The following is a 16,655-nucleotide window of genomic DNA, read 5'->3' on the forward strand; positions in this document are numbered from 1 at the left end:
GTGGAGCGGCATCGGGGTGTGATAGTAGATTATCATCATTGTTGTATTGAGTTGATTCAAGTACATCGCCCGCCTCAGCTAGTCATGTCCAAACCTATGTTTGCTGTATTCGACTTGGGTAAGTCATTTTAACACCAGAGGGAGCTCCACAAATCATGTTAAACCCAGATTCGGCTCAAATAAGGGACTAAACACGTTTCGCAATTATGCCACATCAATGTGGAACGCCCTACCCAAAGCTGTAAAGGAATGTGGATCACTACCCACTTTCAAAACCTCTCTCAAGAGACACCTACGGGGAGACTGCAATGCAACACTGGCCCCTGTAAATATCCTAACCCAACCCCCTCCAATGTACAGTCATTTACCTAGTATGGTCTTGTCAATAGTCCAATGTACAATTTTGTTTGTTTGTACAGAGTCCCCCCCCCCCCCCCTCAATGTACAGTTTTGCTTGTTTATACAATGTGCCCCCCCCCCCACCCACCTCCCAATGTAAATTACCCAGTATGGTTGTCAATATCCCAGTGTACCCAACCCCCCCCCACCCAACCTCCTCCAATGTACAGTTTCTACGTCAAATGTATATACTCCCTTTTCTTGACTCCTTCTGTATCACAAACAGTACTGTATTTGCAAATCTGGTATGTCATAAATGTATAGATGTAGCAGTACTGACTATCTGTATGTCATGTATGTCATATATGTCCTGATGAATTGAAAATGGGGGACCCTGGTGTAAACAAGACGAAAGTCTTTCTCTGGTCTGCATCCCCTTAACAATTGTGTGTATTGAGCTGTACTGTATTGTACCCATTCTGCAATCTGTTAATAAAGTTTTCAATCAATCAATCAATAGTCTTCCTACTGTCTGTGTCCAATGCAGTTAACGCAGCACCCAGTCTTGAATGTGTGGTTAATGAATACAATATTTTTGTCTTTCATCCTCTCTTCTCTGCTCGTTCAATAGATTATACCCTCTGGCCCTTATGGGTAGGTGGGGTTGATCCACCCTTTCACAAGAACAACAAGTAAGTCAACATTTGGCAGGACTTTTTTTTTTAAATGAGAAAATCATTCATCAGACATGTATTGGAAAATAATCTCCAAGAAACAAAAATACAGAAATAGACATTCACTATATTGTGTAACGATAACCTTATATTTCATCAGGAAGTCTGTGTTGTCTTAGCCCCTTACGTGACTGCGATCTGCAAGCCAGGGGCTTTTGTAACCGCAGTCACTCTCAGCTATGCCGCTACCAGGCTCGTATTAAAGGGGACATGTACTATAAATGTCATTTTTCAGTCTCTAGCATTGTATTATAGTAATAGGAGTTAGTATCAATGTGTTTTTAGTGTCTAAATACCATATTGGCGGATTGCTCTGATTCAGCTCAGATAATTTCCTGCTCCAGTAAATTAGTCCATCCTGATTTGAAGGCCTGAGTCACGTCATTCAGGCTCTGGGTAGAAGACAGTGATGTGATTGGCTCTGTGGTTGTAGCTAATGCCCGCCCACAATCTACCTAGACTAGACAGCGCACTTCCTCATACTGCGAGGCAGTGAAACCCGACACTTCTGCATACTCTGGAGGGAGAGACAGACAGAGAGAGAGAGAGGGAGACAGAGAGAGAGAGGGAGGGGGACCTGCCACGCCACACGGGAGAGGGGAGGAAGGGAGGCCCCCCCCCCCCACACAAGCTGCCGCAGGGAGAGAAAAAACGAAAGGAAGAGACAGCCTGTCTTTTTTTTCTCTCTCTCTCGCACCCCCCCCCCCACACAAGCTGCCGCAGGGAGAGAAAAAACGAAAGGAAGAGACGGCCTGTCTTTTTTTTCTTTCTCTTTCTCTCGCACCCCCCCCCCCCCCCCTCTCTCTCTCTCTCTATGATCTCTCTCTGTCTACCAGTCGCAGACTGTGTGGACTGACTGTCACTCAAAGTGCTTATGGGCGGAGCCAGGCCATAACAGCCTGAAATCTTGAAGCTAGAAAATGATGGTTTTGAGTACTTGATTAGAAATATAAAACAATGCATTTTTTTGAAAAAAACCTTACAGATGTCTTCAATAGACTAACAGGAATTGTGTAAAGTTGCCCAAATAGTGCTAGGAATAGCAGTACATGTCCCAACAAGCGCTGCTTCTGAGCTGGGGGTGTGTCAAAAATATATCAGATATGAATTTCAAAGATACCCAGCGTACAATATGGGTTTAACACAGCGAAACGCTGGTGTCTGAAAGCTCGGGGTTGCTAATAAACCTTTTAAATCATTGTTACAAAACGAGTGGTAATTACAGAGCGAGCCGTGTATTTCCGCCATTGGCGCACCAGGCAGACAAAAGCCCCTGGCTTGCAGATCGCAGTCACGTAAGGGGCTAGTGTTGTCTGTGACAAGTAGACCGTGTTCATGTTGTTAAGCTTTTAGCGAGACACATAGACAAGCCATCTTCAGCCATCTTCAGTTCAGATGTGTAGGAACAAACAAGGAAACTGCTCCACTGAGGTGCTCTACACACACACACACACACACACACACACACACACACACACACACACACACACACACACACACACACACACACACACACACACACACACACACACACACACACACACACACATACATAATAGCCATAGACACACACACATTATGCTTCATTATGTGACATTAAAAGACCCACACATGCTAGACTTTAGACTCAGACATAAAAATCCACCCACTCATATTCCACATGTCACAAAGTGCACGACGGCCAGACAAAAAGGTCACCATCATTAATTAACATAATCAAAATTCATCATGTACATGGGAAACACACCCTCCATGACATTTGAAACAAAATAATTATAAGGGACTGCAGATGGCTTAATTTTTCAGTCGCTCCTTGGATCAGCTTCGTTCATTGTAAACTATTTTGACATTGCAATACACCTATAATTTTACCACACGCTGAAAACGTTAAACCAAAGAAAAAGTGCATGACTTTATATATGTGTATATATATATTATATGTATATTCTTTTATTATTATCTGCCAAAATGAAAAGGCAAAAGAGAAGTGCAAGTGCTGTTTCCTGGTTTCAAGTTCTCACTTCCCAGCAGTGGTGGAAAGTACCTGGCTCAGTTCCATCGATTCCAGTAAACACACAGGGTGATGTGGCGGACTTGTTCAGCTGGCTGCTTGGTGGGCCTTCACTGTCTGACAGGAGGGTTCTGTTCAGCTGGCTGTTTGGTGGACCTTCACTGTCTGACAGGAGGGTTCTGTTCAGCTGGCTGCTTGGTGGGCCTTCACTGTCTGACAGGAGGGTTCTGTTCAGCTGGCTGCTTGGTGAGCCTTCACTGTCTGACAGGAGGGTTCTGTTCAGCTGGCTGCTTGGTGGGCCTTCACTGTCTGACAGGAGGGTTCTGTTCAGCTGGCTGCTTGATGGGCCTTCACTGTCTGACAGGAGGGTTCTGTTCAGCTGGCTGCTTGGTGGGCCTTCACTGACACGTAGGAGAGTTCTGTTCAGCTGGCTGCTTGGTGGGCCTTCACTGACAGGAGGGTTCTGTTCAGCTGGCTGCTTGGTGGGCCTTCACTGTCTGACAGGAGGGTTCTGTTCAGCTGGCTGCTTGGTGGGCCTTCACTGACAGGAGGGTTCTGTTCAACTGGCTGCTTGGTGGGCCTTCACTGACAGGAGGGTTCTGTTCAACTGGCTGCTTGGTGGGCCTTCACTGTCTGACAGGAGGGTTCTGTTCAGCTGGCTGCTTGGTGGGCCTTTACTAACAGGAGGGTTCTGTTCAGCTGGCTGCTTGGTGGGCCTTCACTGACATGTAGGAGGGTTCTGTTCAGCTGGCTGCTTGGTGGGCCTTCACTGACAGGGGGGTTCTGTTCAGCTGGCTGCTTGGTGGGCCTTCACTGACAGGTAGGAGAGTTCTGTTCAGCTGGCTGCTTGGTGGGCCTTCACTGACATGTAGGAGGGTTCTGTTCAACTGGCTGCTTGGTGGGCCTTCACTGACATGTAGGAGGGTTCTGTTCAACTGGCTGCTTGATGGGCCTTCACTGACACGTAGGAGGGTTCTGTTCAGCTGGCTGCTTGATGGGCCTTCACTGACACGTAGGAGGGTTCTGTCGGATAGATATGTCATGATATGCCTCCACATCCTTTTATGGTCACGATGCCTCCACATCCTTTTATGGTCATGATGCCTCCACATCCTTTTATGGTCACGATGCCTCCACATCCTTTTATGGTCACGATGCCTCCACATCCTTTTATGGTCATGATGCCTCCACATCCTTTTATGGTCATGATGCCTCCACTTGCCCGGCAGCATGGCTACATGGGTAGAGCTCCGGAAAGTGCTGTTGTCCAGCACAGAGCACTCTGTCTTCTGGACTTGTCAGTAACAATGCCCCTGTAACAGTGATAGGGACACCGTACAATTGCGAGTGACGTCCTTCGGATGAGACGTTAAACCGAGGTCCCGACTGAATTTGGTCGTTAAAGAATCCAGGGCGTCTATCGCAAAGAGTAGGGGGTTCCCCAAATGTTCCTGGCCAAATTTCCAATCAGGTCTCTGACATCAAGGCCACCTAATCATCCCTCCTCCCCCTTAATTGGCTGGTCTCCTGAGCCGTTCAGCCATTGTGTAGTGTGATGTGAGCCTGGTGCCAGTGTATGGCAGCCACTGAGCCTGCATAGCCCCAGGCTGGGTGCTACAGGACACAGTGGTGGTGAAGGAGGCAATTTCCACCCTACATTGTAAAAAGCGCTACATAAATGCAATGATCTTTCTTTCTTTCTCTTTCCACATCCTTCTATGGTTATGATGCCAATTCAATGTTATTGTTTTCCCCCTTTATTGACATTGGCAAGTATACAAAATATATCGATGTCAATATCATAAACATATTCTTTGGATTTTAGGCTATAAAAAAACCCTGCAAGCAAATCAATACAGCTACCACCACCATGTTTTGGGAGAGTGACAAACAAATCCATCATAATGTTATGTCTATTAATTATCTACCCTATGATTAAACCCATCAGAAGCCTCTCCCTCTCCTGTGCTATGACACCAAAATTTCCCCACAGGGCTTAATAAAGATCCATCTTATTATCTTCCAACAATGTCAGCAGTAACTCTCCACGCTCTGTTTCTCTGCAAGTTGTCCTGTACGATGGCAGAGATGGGCTGTAAAGGTATGGGCTGTATTTCCATTTTTATTCCACTAAATTTCATCAGTTATGTGTTACTTTGGAGAAAATAATTTGACATACAAAACATTAGGGCTGACCTTCAAAGCTTTTTTTGGCAATCGAAGCTTCGGGGCCGAGCTTCGATTTTAATTCGAAGCTTCGAATACATTTTTTATTTTTATTATAATTGTTTTTACTTTTTTTTTTTTTTTTATCTTATGTTGTGGGACTTGTACAGCACTTTGGTAAACTTTGTTGTTTTTAAATGTGCTCTATAAATAAAGTGGATTGGATTAATGAATTAAGTAGCCCCTTTCGTGACTGTGACGCAGCCAACAAGGTTTCACTTGGCTGTGTGATTTAATTCAAGGTGGATCGCTGTTGTCGTTTGAACAACTTCAGATTTCATGGGAACTACCAATCCCCCAAATCAAGAATGTTTAAGATGAATGAAGTAAGATTTTGATTATTTGAAATATTATGGCCTGTAGACTAAACTATGCACTACAGACCAATTATCAGTGAATGTTCATGCATTTTTAAGAAGGGCTACTTCCACAAAAAAACAAAGAACTCACCAAAACATCTCAGTAGCACCTTATCTAAATGTTCTATTTCATATATGGAGATTCATATTTATTTATGTATTGCATGCATTTCTACATTTTATTTCCTATTTTGTTTATTCATCCCAGTATCTTTCTTTCTTATGTGTGGAATTCTACAAGGCATGTAGGTGTATGTGTTTGAGGATGATATCCTTCAAACAGGTAATAGTGATGATATAATTTGGGCAGTGCTGAGCTGGGTTACTTTCCTCCAGTGTATTTGTCCCCCGGCCCCACCCAATGGCCCCATGCGCGCGCGCGCACACACACACACACACACACACACACACACACACACACACACACACACACACACACACACACACACACACACACACACACACACACACACACACACACACACACACACACACACACACACACACACACACACACACACACACACACACACACACACACACACACACACACACACACACACAAATGCTTCGAAGTATTTAAGACAGCCCTACAAAACATGTTATAATGTGATAAAGATGATGTACTTTCATATTTGAAGCCTGCCAACTTCAAGAGGATAATTGTTAGACTAGACTAGAAGTCTTTATTTGTCATGCAGTTTAACACAGACACGCGAGATGGGCGACCCACAGGAACACACACACACACACACACATGCACTGAGTCGCCGATGAAATGTCTCTCTGCACTCTGTCAACGTGAGCCGCGCCCCGGGGACCAATCCAAGTGCTCCTGTCCGTCTTCGTCAAGGACGCCACAGCGTTAGCGATCTGTTGTGCATGTTTTTCCATTGGGTTTATCTTATCGGGGGGGAAACCCTTGCGAGCACGGGGAGAACATGCAAACTCCACACAGAAAGGCCTGGGAGATACCCCACCTAAGTACCTGGCATCATGGAAACCCCTCATTTATCAATTTTTCTTAGAAAGTATTCTATTTTCATACGTAAGCACAGAATTTAGAATGTGTGCACGCACAAAAAAAACTGGATTTATCAACCGTGCGTACACAGGTCCTACGCTCCTCCGTGTTGATAAATACCTCTTTGTTCTACCGTCAATGCTCGTGCATGATTATCCATATATGGTCATGAAACACCCCCCATGGGATGTGAAATAATGGACTGACCCGAGCGGAACTATGACAAACTTCACGGGAGATTGTTCACTGAGGCGCTGTCGAACCAAGAAGACACAACCGGTGTTATGGGATAAATAAAAGGCTGACTTGTACACAGTGATGTCAGATATCAACGGCTCCCTAAGACCATTGCTGCAATTCTGCCTGGACAGCTCAAAATACTAATAAAGACCGTTCGTTGACCACTGTTTAGTGTTTGGCGTTGGTGGTGATTGATTGATTGATTGAAAAGTTTATTAACAGATTGCAGAATGGGTACACTACAGTACAGCTCAAAACATACAATTGTTAAGGGGATGCAGACCAGAGAAAGACTTTCGTCTTGTTTACATCAGGGTCCCCCATTTTCAATTCATCATATGACACACACGACATACAGATAGACAGTACTGCTACATCTATACATTTATGACATACCAGATTTGCAAATACAGTACTGTTAACAGGTGTGTCATTATAACCGTGCTGTAATATGAATGCCTTTATTAGTTGTGTTCGATTGGCTATAATATGATTTTTAGAGGCATCTATTTTATTGTCTGTATTAATACCGACAACAAAATAGATGCCTCTAAAAATCATATACTATTAGGTAGCCTATATGAATTACATATAATAGCAGCCATAGCCTACATTATGCAACAGTAACTTGCGCATATATAATAGCACAATGCACAGCCCTGCGAAACCTGCACAGTAAACTAACTTCATCATTAATCTAGCTGTTGTATCTTTACGCTTATTAAATAATATGTTTTCATTGCATTAATAGCCTATATTCTCAAATGGCATTTAATGGCTATCCAACTCCTCAACGCTACCAGTGTATACCTTATATCATATCATATTCATATTCATATAATAGTTTACTCTATCAGCATACCAGCATGTAATACGTTCTGAGTGTGTATCTACCTCAACTCCTTATTATTTTGCGCATAGATTGCAGAAATACAGGAACGTTTTGATTTATATTAAAAGGCTTTGACATTGTAAAACTAAATACGTGGAATTCTGTAAGCATAATACAAGTCATATCACCCACACGATATATGCTCTGTGTCCAGAGCATGTATGCTTTTCATTCATTTAAGACACATTATTGCAAGGGTTTTGTAATACACATAGACTCAACAAATAACCTCTGTTCTCGTTGCAATGGGTTTTTTATTCTTTCTTATACAGTAGGAAGGGGGAAGAACACTATATCGTGGGTGTTCATATGACTTGTATTCTGCTTACAGCTTCGAAATTCCATTTGTTTCATTTAACGTAAAGCCTTTTAAATATAATCAAAACGTTCCCGTGTTTCTGCGGTCTGTGCGCAAAATAATAACGAGTTGAGCTACGCGGAGCGCAGTCAGTCAGTACACCCCGTATATTCCGATAACGCTATATAAACCATGCTGCATTCATTCGGAGATAAAGACCTATTATTCCAAATGCTATTTATAGGGTTTTGACCATAATTACACTACTGTTGCTATTTTACAATGAACTATAATGAATTACGGTTCATACAGAACACGCCAGTGTTGAAACTAATGCACAGAAGCTTATTTCCTTGTTGTAATAATATATTCTACCAACGGGCGCCAGCTACGCATGCTCTGGGCTGTGCGTAGACATACTGTACGCACAAAGTCAAGTTCACGTTCAAATGGATAAATCCCACACTTTGCTTAGAAATGGTCGTACGCACGGGTTAAGCACATATCTGTGCGTACGCAACGTTGATGAATGAGGGCCCATGGGGTCCCCAAGCGGAAATCGAACCCTGGACCTTCTTGCTGTGAGTGTGAGTTAACCACTACACCACCGTGTAATCGGAGCCAGTATAGCTGGACCACATACCACGTTAACACCGTTAGAGGTCAGTGGATAGAGAGTTTAATATTACACTGAAATGCGTCATGTAGAATGTGTACTTTCACTTTTTATACTTAGGTACATTCAATATCAAATACTTCAGCACTTTTACTCAAGTGCAATTTTGAATGGAGGACCTTTACCTCTACCAGAGTGCTATTCTATCTTTGTATTTCTACTTTTACTTAAAGGAACACGCCAACATTATGGGAAATGTGCTTACCGTCTTCTCCAGAGTCAGACAAGAAGATGGATACCAATTCCCTCTCTGTGCGTTCAGTAGAAAGCCACCACCACTAGCCTACTGTATGTAGCTTAAAACTCCAGGAGAGGTGTTTTTAGCCAACAGCTAAGCTAGTGGTCCGTATCCGCTTCCATTCATTTGTGCTAAACTATTCTAGCTTGTAGCCGGATAGCTTTCTATTGAAATTGGTATCTTATCTTCTTATCTGACTCTGGAGAAGACGGTAAGTGCATTTCCCATAATGTTGGCGTGTTCCTTTAAGTAAAATAACTGTGTTAGTTTATTGCTAGAGGGTGTGGCCATACTTCCAGAAGCTCATTCCAGAAGCTCATTGATGATATCTCTCAACTCTTTCTGCAGGGGAGATGTGGAGGATTCATGCAAGCAGCCCATCCTTCTGTATGATGGTGCAGTGTAGGTCCTGTCCTCTCTCCACAGCCAGGGCGTCCAGATAGGTGTAGCCTCACGGTCAGTCGTCAGTTACACGCCGCTTCGCCATTGCCCTTACTAAATTAGCAGTGCACCGATATACTGAAACTGATATCCCCAAGGGGATTAATAAAGGAATATCTTATCTTATCTTATCATATATTGGACTGATACAAGACTAAAATAAGGTAGCTTAGGGTTAGACCGTTTCTTTCAGGGTCAACACCAATTATATTTTAGTAAATCAAGAGGCCGATACGCAGGTATTTGGGTCCGATATTCAATTGCAGTAAAAGTGAAAAATGTTTTGTCAACATTTAGAGTAACATCAAACTCGAACACAAAGCTGCCTTTAAATGAACATAGTCAATATAATAACTTGTAAAACAAAGGATTTGTACAATGCAATATACCTTGACAAAATGAATGAAAATAGACATAGGTAAATAACTCTAAAACTCATGTATTTTTTAAATAGTAAATTAAATAATTGCATGGAGTGCATTCAGGTGTAATGAATTTACTTATAGCCTACTTGAAATTGACATTCCCTTAGGTCTTTGTGACTAATGCATAAATATAGCCTGCCAAAATATTGCTAATAGGGATGTCCGATATTATCGGCCTACCGATATTATCGGTCGATATTGGCATTAAAATGTGATATCGGAAATTATCGGTATCTTTTTTATTTAATTTCTTTTTAATTTATTTAACCTTTATTTACCCAGGCAAGCAAGTAAGAACATATTCAGATTTTTTCTATTGTCAAAAGTATGCATAATGTTGTGTTAATTCCACGACAAGAGATATGTAATGTTAATTACCTGAAATTATTCCGTTTTGGGGGGGGGGGTGCATATATCGGTATCGGTTGATATCGGTATCGGAAATGAAGAGTTGGACAATATCGGTGTATCGGTAAAAAAGCCAATATCGAGCATCCCTAATTGCTAACCTTTTGTGAGGTTCGCCTGTTCCCTGGACCTTTTATTCCCTGTCTTCCCACCCACTCGCTCCGTTCCTCTAAGGTACTTTGTTGATTTATTGCATTCCCTGCCTCGCTCCGTTCCTTTAAGGTACTGTGAGGATTCTGTGTTGATTGGTCCGTGCCGAACACACACTTCTAAGTCAAGTATCAATTACCATCACGCACCTGATGTGTGTTCTAATTAGCGCCCCAGAGGGCTTTAAATACCTGGACCTCCCCTCCAGTCCTCGTCGGGTCGTTCTGTAAGCTCCTACGGGAGATTCCGTATCTTATCTGTATCTGTATGCTGGTTCTTCTCCGGCGTGAGACGAGGTGCCAGCCATCGCCACCTGTCGCCGTTTGCCTGGAGTGGGACACAGCCGGTGCGCTCTCTAATTCTCTACGGGAGGTTTTCCAGTGTCCCACCCCAGACGTCTAGCCGGCGCGCTACTACTCCAGACGCACATCGCTCCCTATCCTACGGGGGGATGCGCGCTCTTCAAGCCGACGCGCCCCACTCCAGACGCGCTACTACTCCAGACGCACATCGCTCCCTATCCTACGGGGGGATGCGCGCTCTTCAAGCCGACGCGCCCCACTCCAGACGTCTAGCCGGCGCGCTACTACTCCAGACGCACATCGCTCCCTATCCTACGGGGGGATGCGCGCTCTTCAAGCCGACGCGCCCCACTCCAGACGTCTAGCCGGCGCGCTACTACTCCAGACGCACATCGCTCCCTATCCTACGGGGGGATGCACGCTCTTCAAGCCGACGCGCCCCACTCCAGACGCGCTACTACTCCAGACGCGCTACTACTCCAGACGCGCTACTACTCCAGACGCGCATCGCTTCCTAATTCTCTACGGGAGGATGCGTCTCTCCGAGCCGGCGCACTCTCCGAGCCGGCGCGCTCTTCAAGCCGACGCGCTCCACTCCAGACCCCGAGCCGGCGCGCTCTTCAAGCCGACGCGCATCGCTTCCTAATCCTCTACGGGAGGATGCGTCTCTCCGAGCCGACGCGCTCCACTCCAGACGTCTAGCCTGCGCGCTCCTACTCCATCCCTGTAAGCAGCTCTGGCCCTCGCCCTGTCCAAGGCCTTAACCCTGTTTTCTCTGTCCCTGTCTCCAGCCCGCCTCCCCGGGCCTCTGTCCCTGTTCCCCTCTCCAGTGCCCCTGTTCCTGCCCTGTCCTTTGCCCTGGCCCTGTCCTTTAGCCTTAGCCCCTTAGCCTGCTCGCCTCTTAAAGGCACAGTGCCAATTTTCCCTAATTCTTGTTTCCAGTATTTTGTGTTCTCCCTTAAAGGGACAGTGCCGCTTTTTGTTTGTATTCAATAAATGCCCTGTTCTTGGCTTACTCTCATACCTGTCTTGTGTTGTGCGATTGGGGTCGGTTACAAACCATAACACCTTTAGATATCAAAGAGCCTAGACCCTGAGCTAGACCCTGTGAAAGATTGTAATGTCAGTGGGCTGATATTATACAAAATTTGATATTTGGTGATAACAATATAAACATTTTTAAAAGCAGCCAATATCAGCTCAATAATCAGTGGATCCCTAAATGGATACTCACTCAGTGTTTTCTGATACTTAATATTACATTTACAAAAGCTCACGCTAGTATCAAAAGTGTCTTACAATTGTGTACAAAGCCAGCAAAGGGATACATTCCTAGCAGTTAACAATAAGTGGTATTGTTCGTCTAACGGTGCCAAACTCACTACGTTCACACTGCAGGCCTTAATGCTCAATTCTGATTTAATGCTCGGATCCGATTTTTTTTTTCGCTGTTCACATAATTTTTTTTAATAATTCCAGTGTGAACCAGTCACGCTCCTGAACTGACCTGTATGCGCAAATTAACAATAACGAAGATGGACGTAAACATGGAAGACACTGAAGTTGTGAGGTTTTGTCCGTTGCTCACCTTCTCGCTCTGTTCCTTTAAGCCTACTCGCTCTGTTCCTTTAGTTTTCTGTTAATCAATTGCATTCTCCTCACCTCACTAGCCCCCACCCTCGCGTTCATTTGCTCTTCAGCAGCCACACCCTTGGACTACCTGTCATTATGTGTTTGATTGGTCTGGTGCCGAACACACACTTCTAGTTCGATTATCAATTACCTCCCGCACCTGATGTGTATTCTAATTAGCACCCCTGTGGGCTTTAAGTACCTCGCTCTTCCCCTCTAGCCTTGTCGGGTCGTCCCGTATCATTCCGTATCATATCTCTATCACCAAGACTCCTTCGGGAGGTTCGGTTTCTGTCTGTTATGCTGTTTTCATCTCCGGCGTGAGATGCGCTCAAGCCTTCGCCTCCTGTCTCCGTTTGCCTGGAAGGAGACACTGGACTGCGCTCTCTAAACTTCCACAGGAGGTATTCCAGTGTTCCGCATCCAGACCTCCGCGCAGCAGACGCCCAGACGCGCATCCAGACCTCCGCGCAGCAGACGCCCAGACGCGCATCCAGACCTCTGCGCAGCAGACGCCCAGACGCGCATCCAGACCTCCGCGCAGCAGACGCGCTCTTCACTCCAGGCGCGCATCCAGACGCGCATCGCTTCCTAATACTCTACGGGAGGATGCGTCTCTCCGAGCCGGCGCGCTCTTCCGCGCAGACGCGCTCTTCACTCCAGACGCGCATTCAGACGCACTCCAGATGCGTCCTCCGTACCGGCGCGTACTCCAAGCAGACGCGCACCACTCAGACCTCCGCGCCAGATGCGCCCTCCGTACCGGCGCGTACTCCAAGCAGTCGCGCACCACTCAGACCTCCGCGCCAGATGCGCCCTCCGTACCGGCGCGTACTCCAAGCAGTCGCGCACCACTCAGACCTCCGCTTGGACAACCCGTTCCCCGTGGCGACGCGCTCGCCCTGTTTGATCCCGCTCTCTTTACGCACAGCGCCTGGGTGAGTTTTGCAAAACTGTTTTTGACCCTATTCGTTTTTCGTGTGTTTAATACACTGAAGAGATCCTGCTTTTTGTCTGACTGTCACTCACCCAGTGCTTGCTTTTTGGATAGTTCATTTGGGATAATATTTGCTTGAACATCGCTCACTGTGTGTATTCACACCGAAGATATTATCACCTTGGATTATTATTGGAACATCGCTCACTGTGTGTATTTGCACCGAAGATATTATCACCTTGGATTATTTATTGGAACTTCGCTCACTGTGTCTATTTGCACAGAAGATTCTATCACTTGGATTGTTGTTGGACTTTACTCGCAGTGTGTATTACACCGAAGATTCAGTCACTGGAGTATCTGTTTTGGGACAAGTCACTTCTCCTGTCACCTGCTCTGTTCCCAACTGTACTCTGAGCTAACCCGCTCCCTCTCTCCCTCTCGGTCCCGTTTACCACCTCGGAGAGCTGCCGAGAGGAATCTGCAGAGCGGCTCTGACGTCACCGTCTGCTTCCCCAGACGAACCATCCCGGGAGAGGCTGCAGAGCAGCAACATTCATCTATGCTAGTATCCCAGTCTTTGTCTGTTTTTCCCCTCTCTAGTCCTCCTAGTCCTCCCTGTCCCCAGCCCGCCTCCGCGGGCCTCTGTCCCTGTTTTTCCCCACCCTAGTCATCCTAGTCCTCCCTGTCCAGTCCTCCTAGTCCTCTCTGTTCCCCAGCCCGCCTCCGCGGGCCTCTGTCCCTGTTTCCCCACCCTAGTCATCCTAGTCCTCCCTCTCTAGTCCTCCTAGTCCTCCCTGTCCCCAGCCCGCCTCCGCAGGCCTCTGTCCCTGTTTCCCCTCTCTAGTCCTCCTAGTCCTCCCTGTCCAGTCCTCCTAGTCCTCCCTGTTCCTGCCTTGTCCCTTGCCCCGGCCCTGTTTCCGTTAGCCTTCCCTTAGCCTTCCCCTTAGCCAGCTCGCCTCTTAAAGGCACTGGGCCTTTTCCCTTTTCTTGTTATCCAGTAATTGTGTTCTCCCTTAAAGGGACAGTGCCGTTTTCTGTGTGTTTCAATAAATGCCCAGTTCTTGGCTTACTCTCATACCTGTCTTGTGTTGTGCGTTACAAACCATAACAGAAGTCACAGTTTATGGTTTAATTTACAAGTTGATGTGCAGTGGAGGCCAGCTATTTTGTGAGCAGATGATAGTGGGGGCGAGGAGGATGTGAAAGAGATCAATTTCTTCTTTCAATATGCTTTCAAACACAGACTATGGGTTATGATCGGTCCCCTCAAGTTTTGCTTGTACAAAAATATGTATATGGTAAACACCTCACTATCCCTCCACTGACTACCTCCATCACAGCTGTCTTCCATGTTTATATTTACAGAGTGACTCCCGCCACAGAATTGTGATGAATGTTAAAAAGTTGAGTAACATAAAAGTTGCATGAATTCTGATATGACTGTTCAGACTGAGGTCACATTGCAAACAAATCTGACCTGTATCTAATTAGGACCACATATGAAAGTGTCCCAAATCAGAATTGAGAAGATCAGATTCAATGAGATTTGTGCTGTTCACGTTTTCATGAAAAAATTTAAAACTGGGCTGAGTCACATCGAGCGAAAATATCTGATTCAGGCCACCTTTGCCTGCAGTGTGAACTTGGCCTAATTAGCCACATTCCTAGACAATAAGAAGAATTGGTAACACTTTATAATAACACTCAGTTATAAGACATGTATAGGGTATTTGTAGATAATGAACTAATCATGAACAAGCCATTTATATACATTTGTAAATGATTATTAAATCATTTATAACTGAGAGGATCCAGCGGAGAGATGTTCAAGAAGGTGGTGATGGGGAAGGTGGATGGAAAGAGAGTAAGTGGAAGACCAAGAAGAGGCTGGGTAGACGACGTCTGTGATTGGAGCGGAGTGAGAGGCGGAGTCACAGAGTTGGAGAGAAGAAGTGGGGACAGAATGGGTTGGAGAGCAGTGGTGCAGTGGTGGTCCCACGCGGTACCACGCCGTCCCAGCACTTTGCTGAGCAGAAGTACGCGCACAGATGTGCACGCGCGTGCACAAAAATGCATTCACAACTTTCACTCGACTCGTCGCACCGTGCGCCAAGTACCGGCACTTATCTATCACCTAGTCTTTGCATAATAATAGGATACCAATAGCATAACAAAGAACGAGAAGTGCAAAACCAAAATACAAGCCCTGTGGGGGTTTGCTTGAGCTGTGGAGCTCTTACTATGTGACAAATGGTCCCGACTGGAAGGATGAGGCATTAAGTTGTGCTTCAGAAGGAAACTGTCCTTCTATAAACTGTAAGTTACATTATTAATTTAGTTTGTATTTACTTTTCTAGCTTAAGTTAATTCAATTAAAGAAATTGTAACTACAATATTGTATCTACAATTACATTTAAAACATTGTTTGTTTTTCAACCATATCTGTTGACAATATAATTTCTTTATATATTGAAGGCTACATCCTGCTACCTTTTTCAGCTTCTCTATTTCAAGGCAATATTTACAAAAACTAAACTAAAACTAGTAATTTCCTATACAAACATGTTTCCTACTATTTATGCATAATCATCTGTTCTGTGCGACCGCGAGGGAACATGTATGCGCATGCGAGCAGGAGCGTGTGTGCACTTCTGATATTACGACTGCACCCCTGTTGGAGAGTGTCTGAACGAAGGAGCCACCTGATGATGATAACTATATTTGTATAACATTTACAAATTAGTTATACATTATTTATAATGCATTAGTGGATAATGACCAAACCATTTTCAACTGATTAGTACATAATTTGTAAATGTACTACCGGTAGTTTAACATTCATAAATGATCTGTTGGTAACTTTTTTCCACATGACCAACCTTATTTGTAAATAGTGCAACATTTAATAATGGTATCTAATGTGTAGTAAGATGCTTTGAAAAATGGATATGAAAAAAAGACTATATACCTCCATTTATTTGTTCATGTTCAACAAATGATTTGTAAAACATTCTTAAAAGATCTATAAATAATTTGCAGATGTTATTGTGTGCCCTAATCTAAAGTGAAGACTATTCATCATTAACAAATTTCTAATGTTTATTATTTGTGGACTTTTTACTCACCTGTTACAAATGTTGTAGACGGCTTTCGGATGCACCCTTCTTTGTGACATCAAACAGTGACAGAATTAGGACTATAGATAAATGCAATTTTATTAACACAAACAAAGCAACAACCAATAAACATTGTTTATAATAAAAATAAAAAGAGTCTTTTGACACGCCATATACATGTAACCTGGGGGACACTAGGACCCA

The 16,655-nt window shown here is 44.6% G+C and overlaps 1 protein-coding gene across 1 annotated transcript in view; it reads left to right on the plus strand.

The window, feature by feature from the left end:
- The first annotated feature begins 6 nt into the window (after positions 1-6).
- The window catches only part of mdp1 (magnesium dependent phosphatase 1), a 42,182-nt gene continuing 25,533 nt past the window's right edge, over positions 7-16,655 (plus strand). The window contains exons 1-2 of the mRNA XM_084308704.1: positions 7-118; positions 971-1,031. Of these exons, the coding sequence (XP_084164830.1) occupies positions 85-118; positions 971-1,031 (95 nt within the window). The 5' untranslated portion in view covers positions 7-84. The remainder of the gene's footprint in view (positions 119-970; positions 1,032-16,655) is intronic.

Source organism: Notolepis coatsorum, assembly GCF_963971535.1.
Source record: "Notolepis coatsorum genome assembly, chromosome: 2".
Classification (NCBI taxonomy): domain Eukaryota; kingdom Metazoa; phylum Chordata; class Actinopteri; order Aulopiformes; family Paralepididae; genus Notolepis; species Notolepis coatsorum.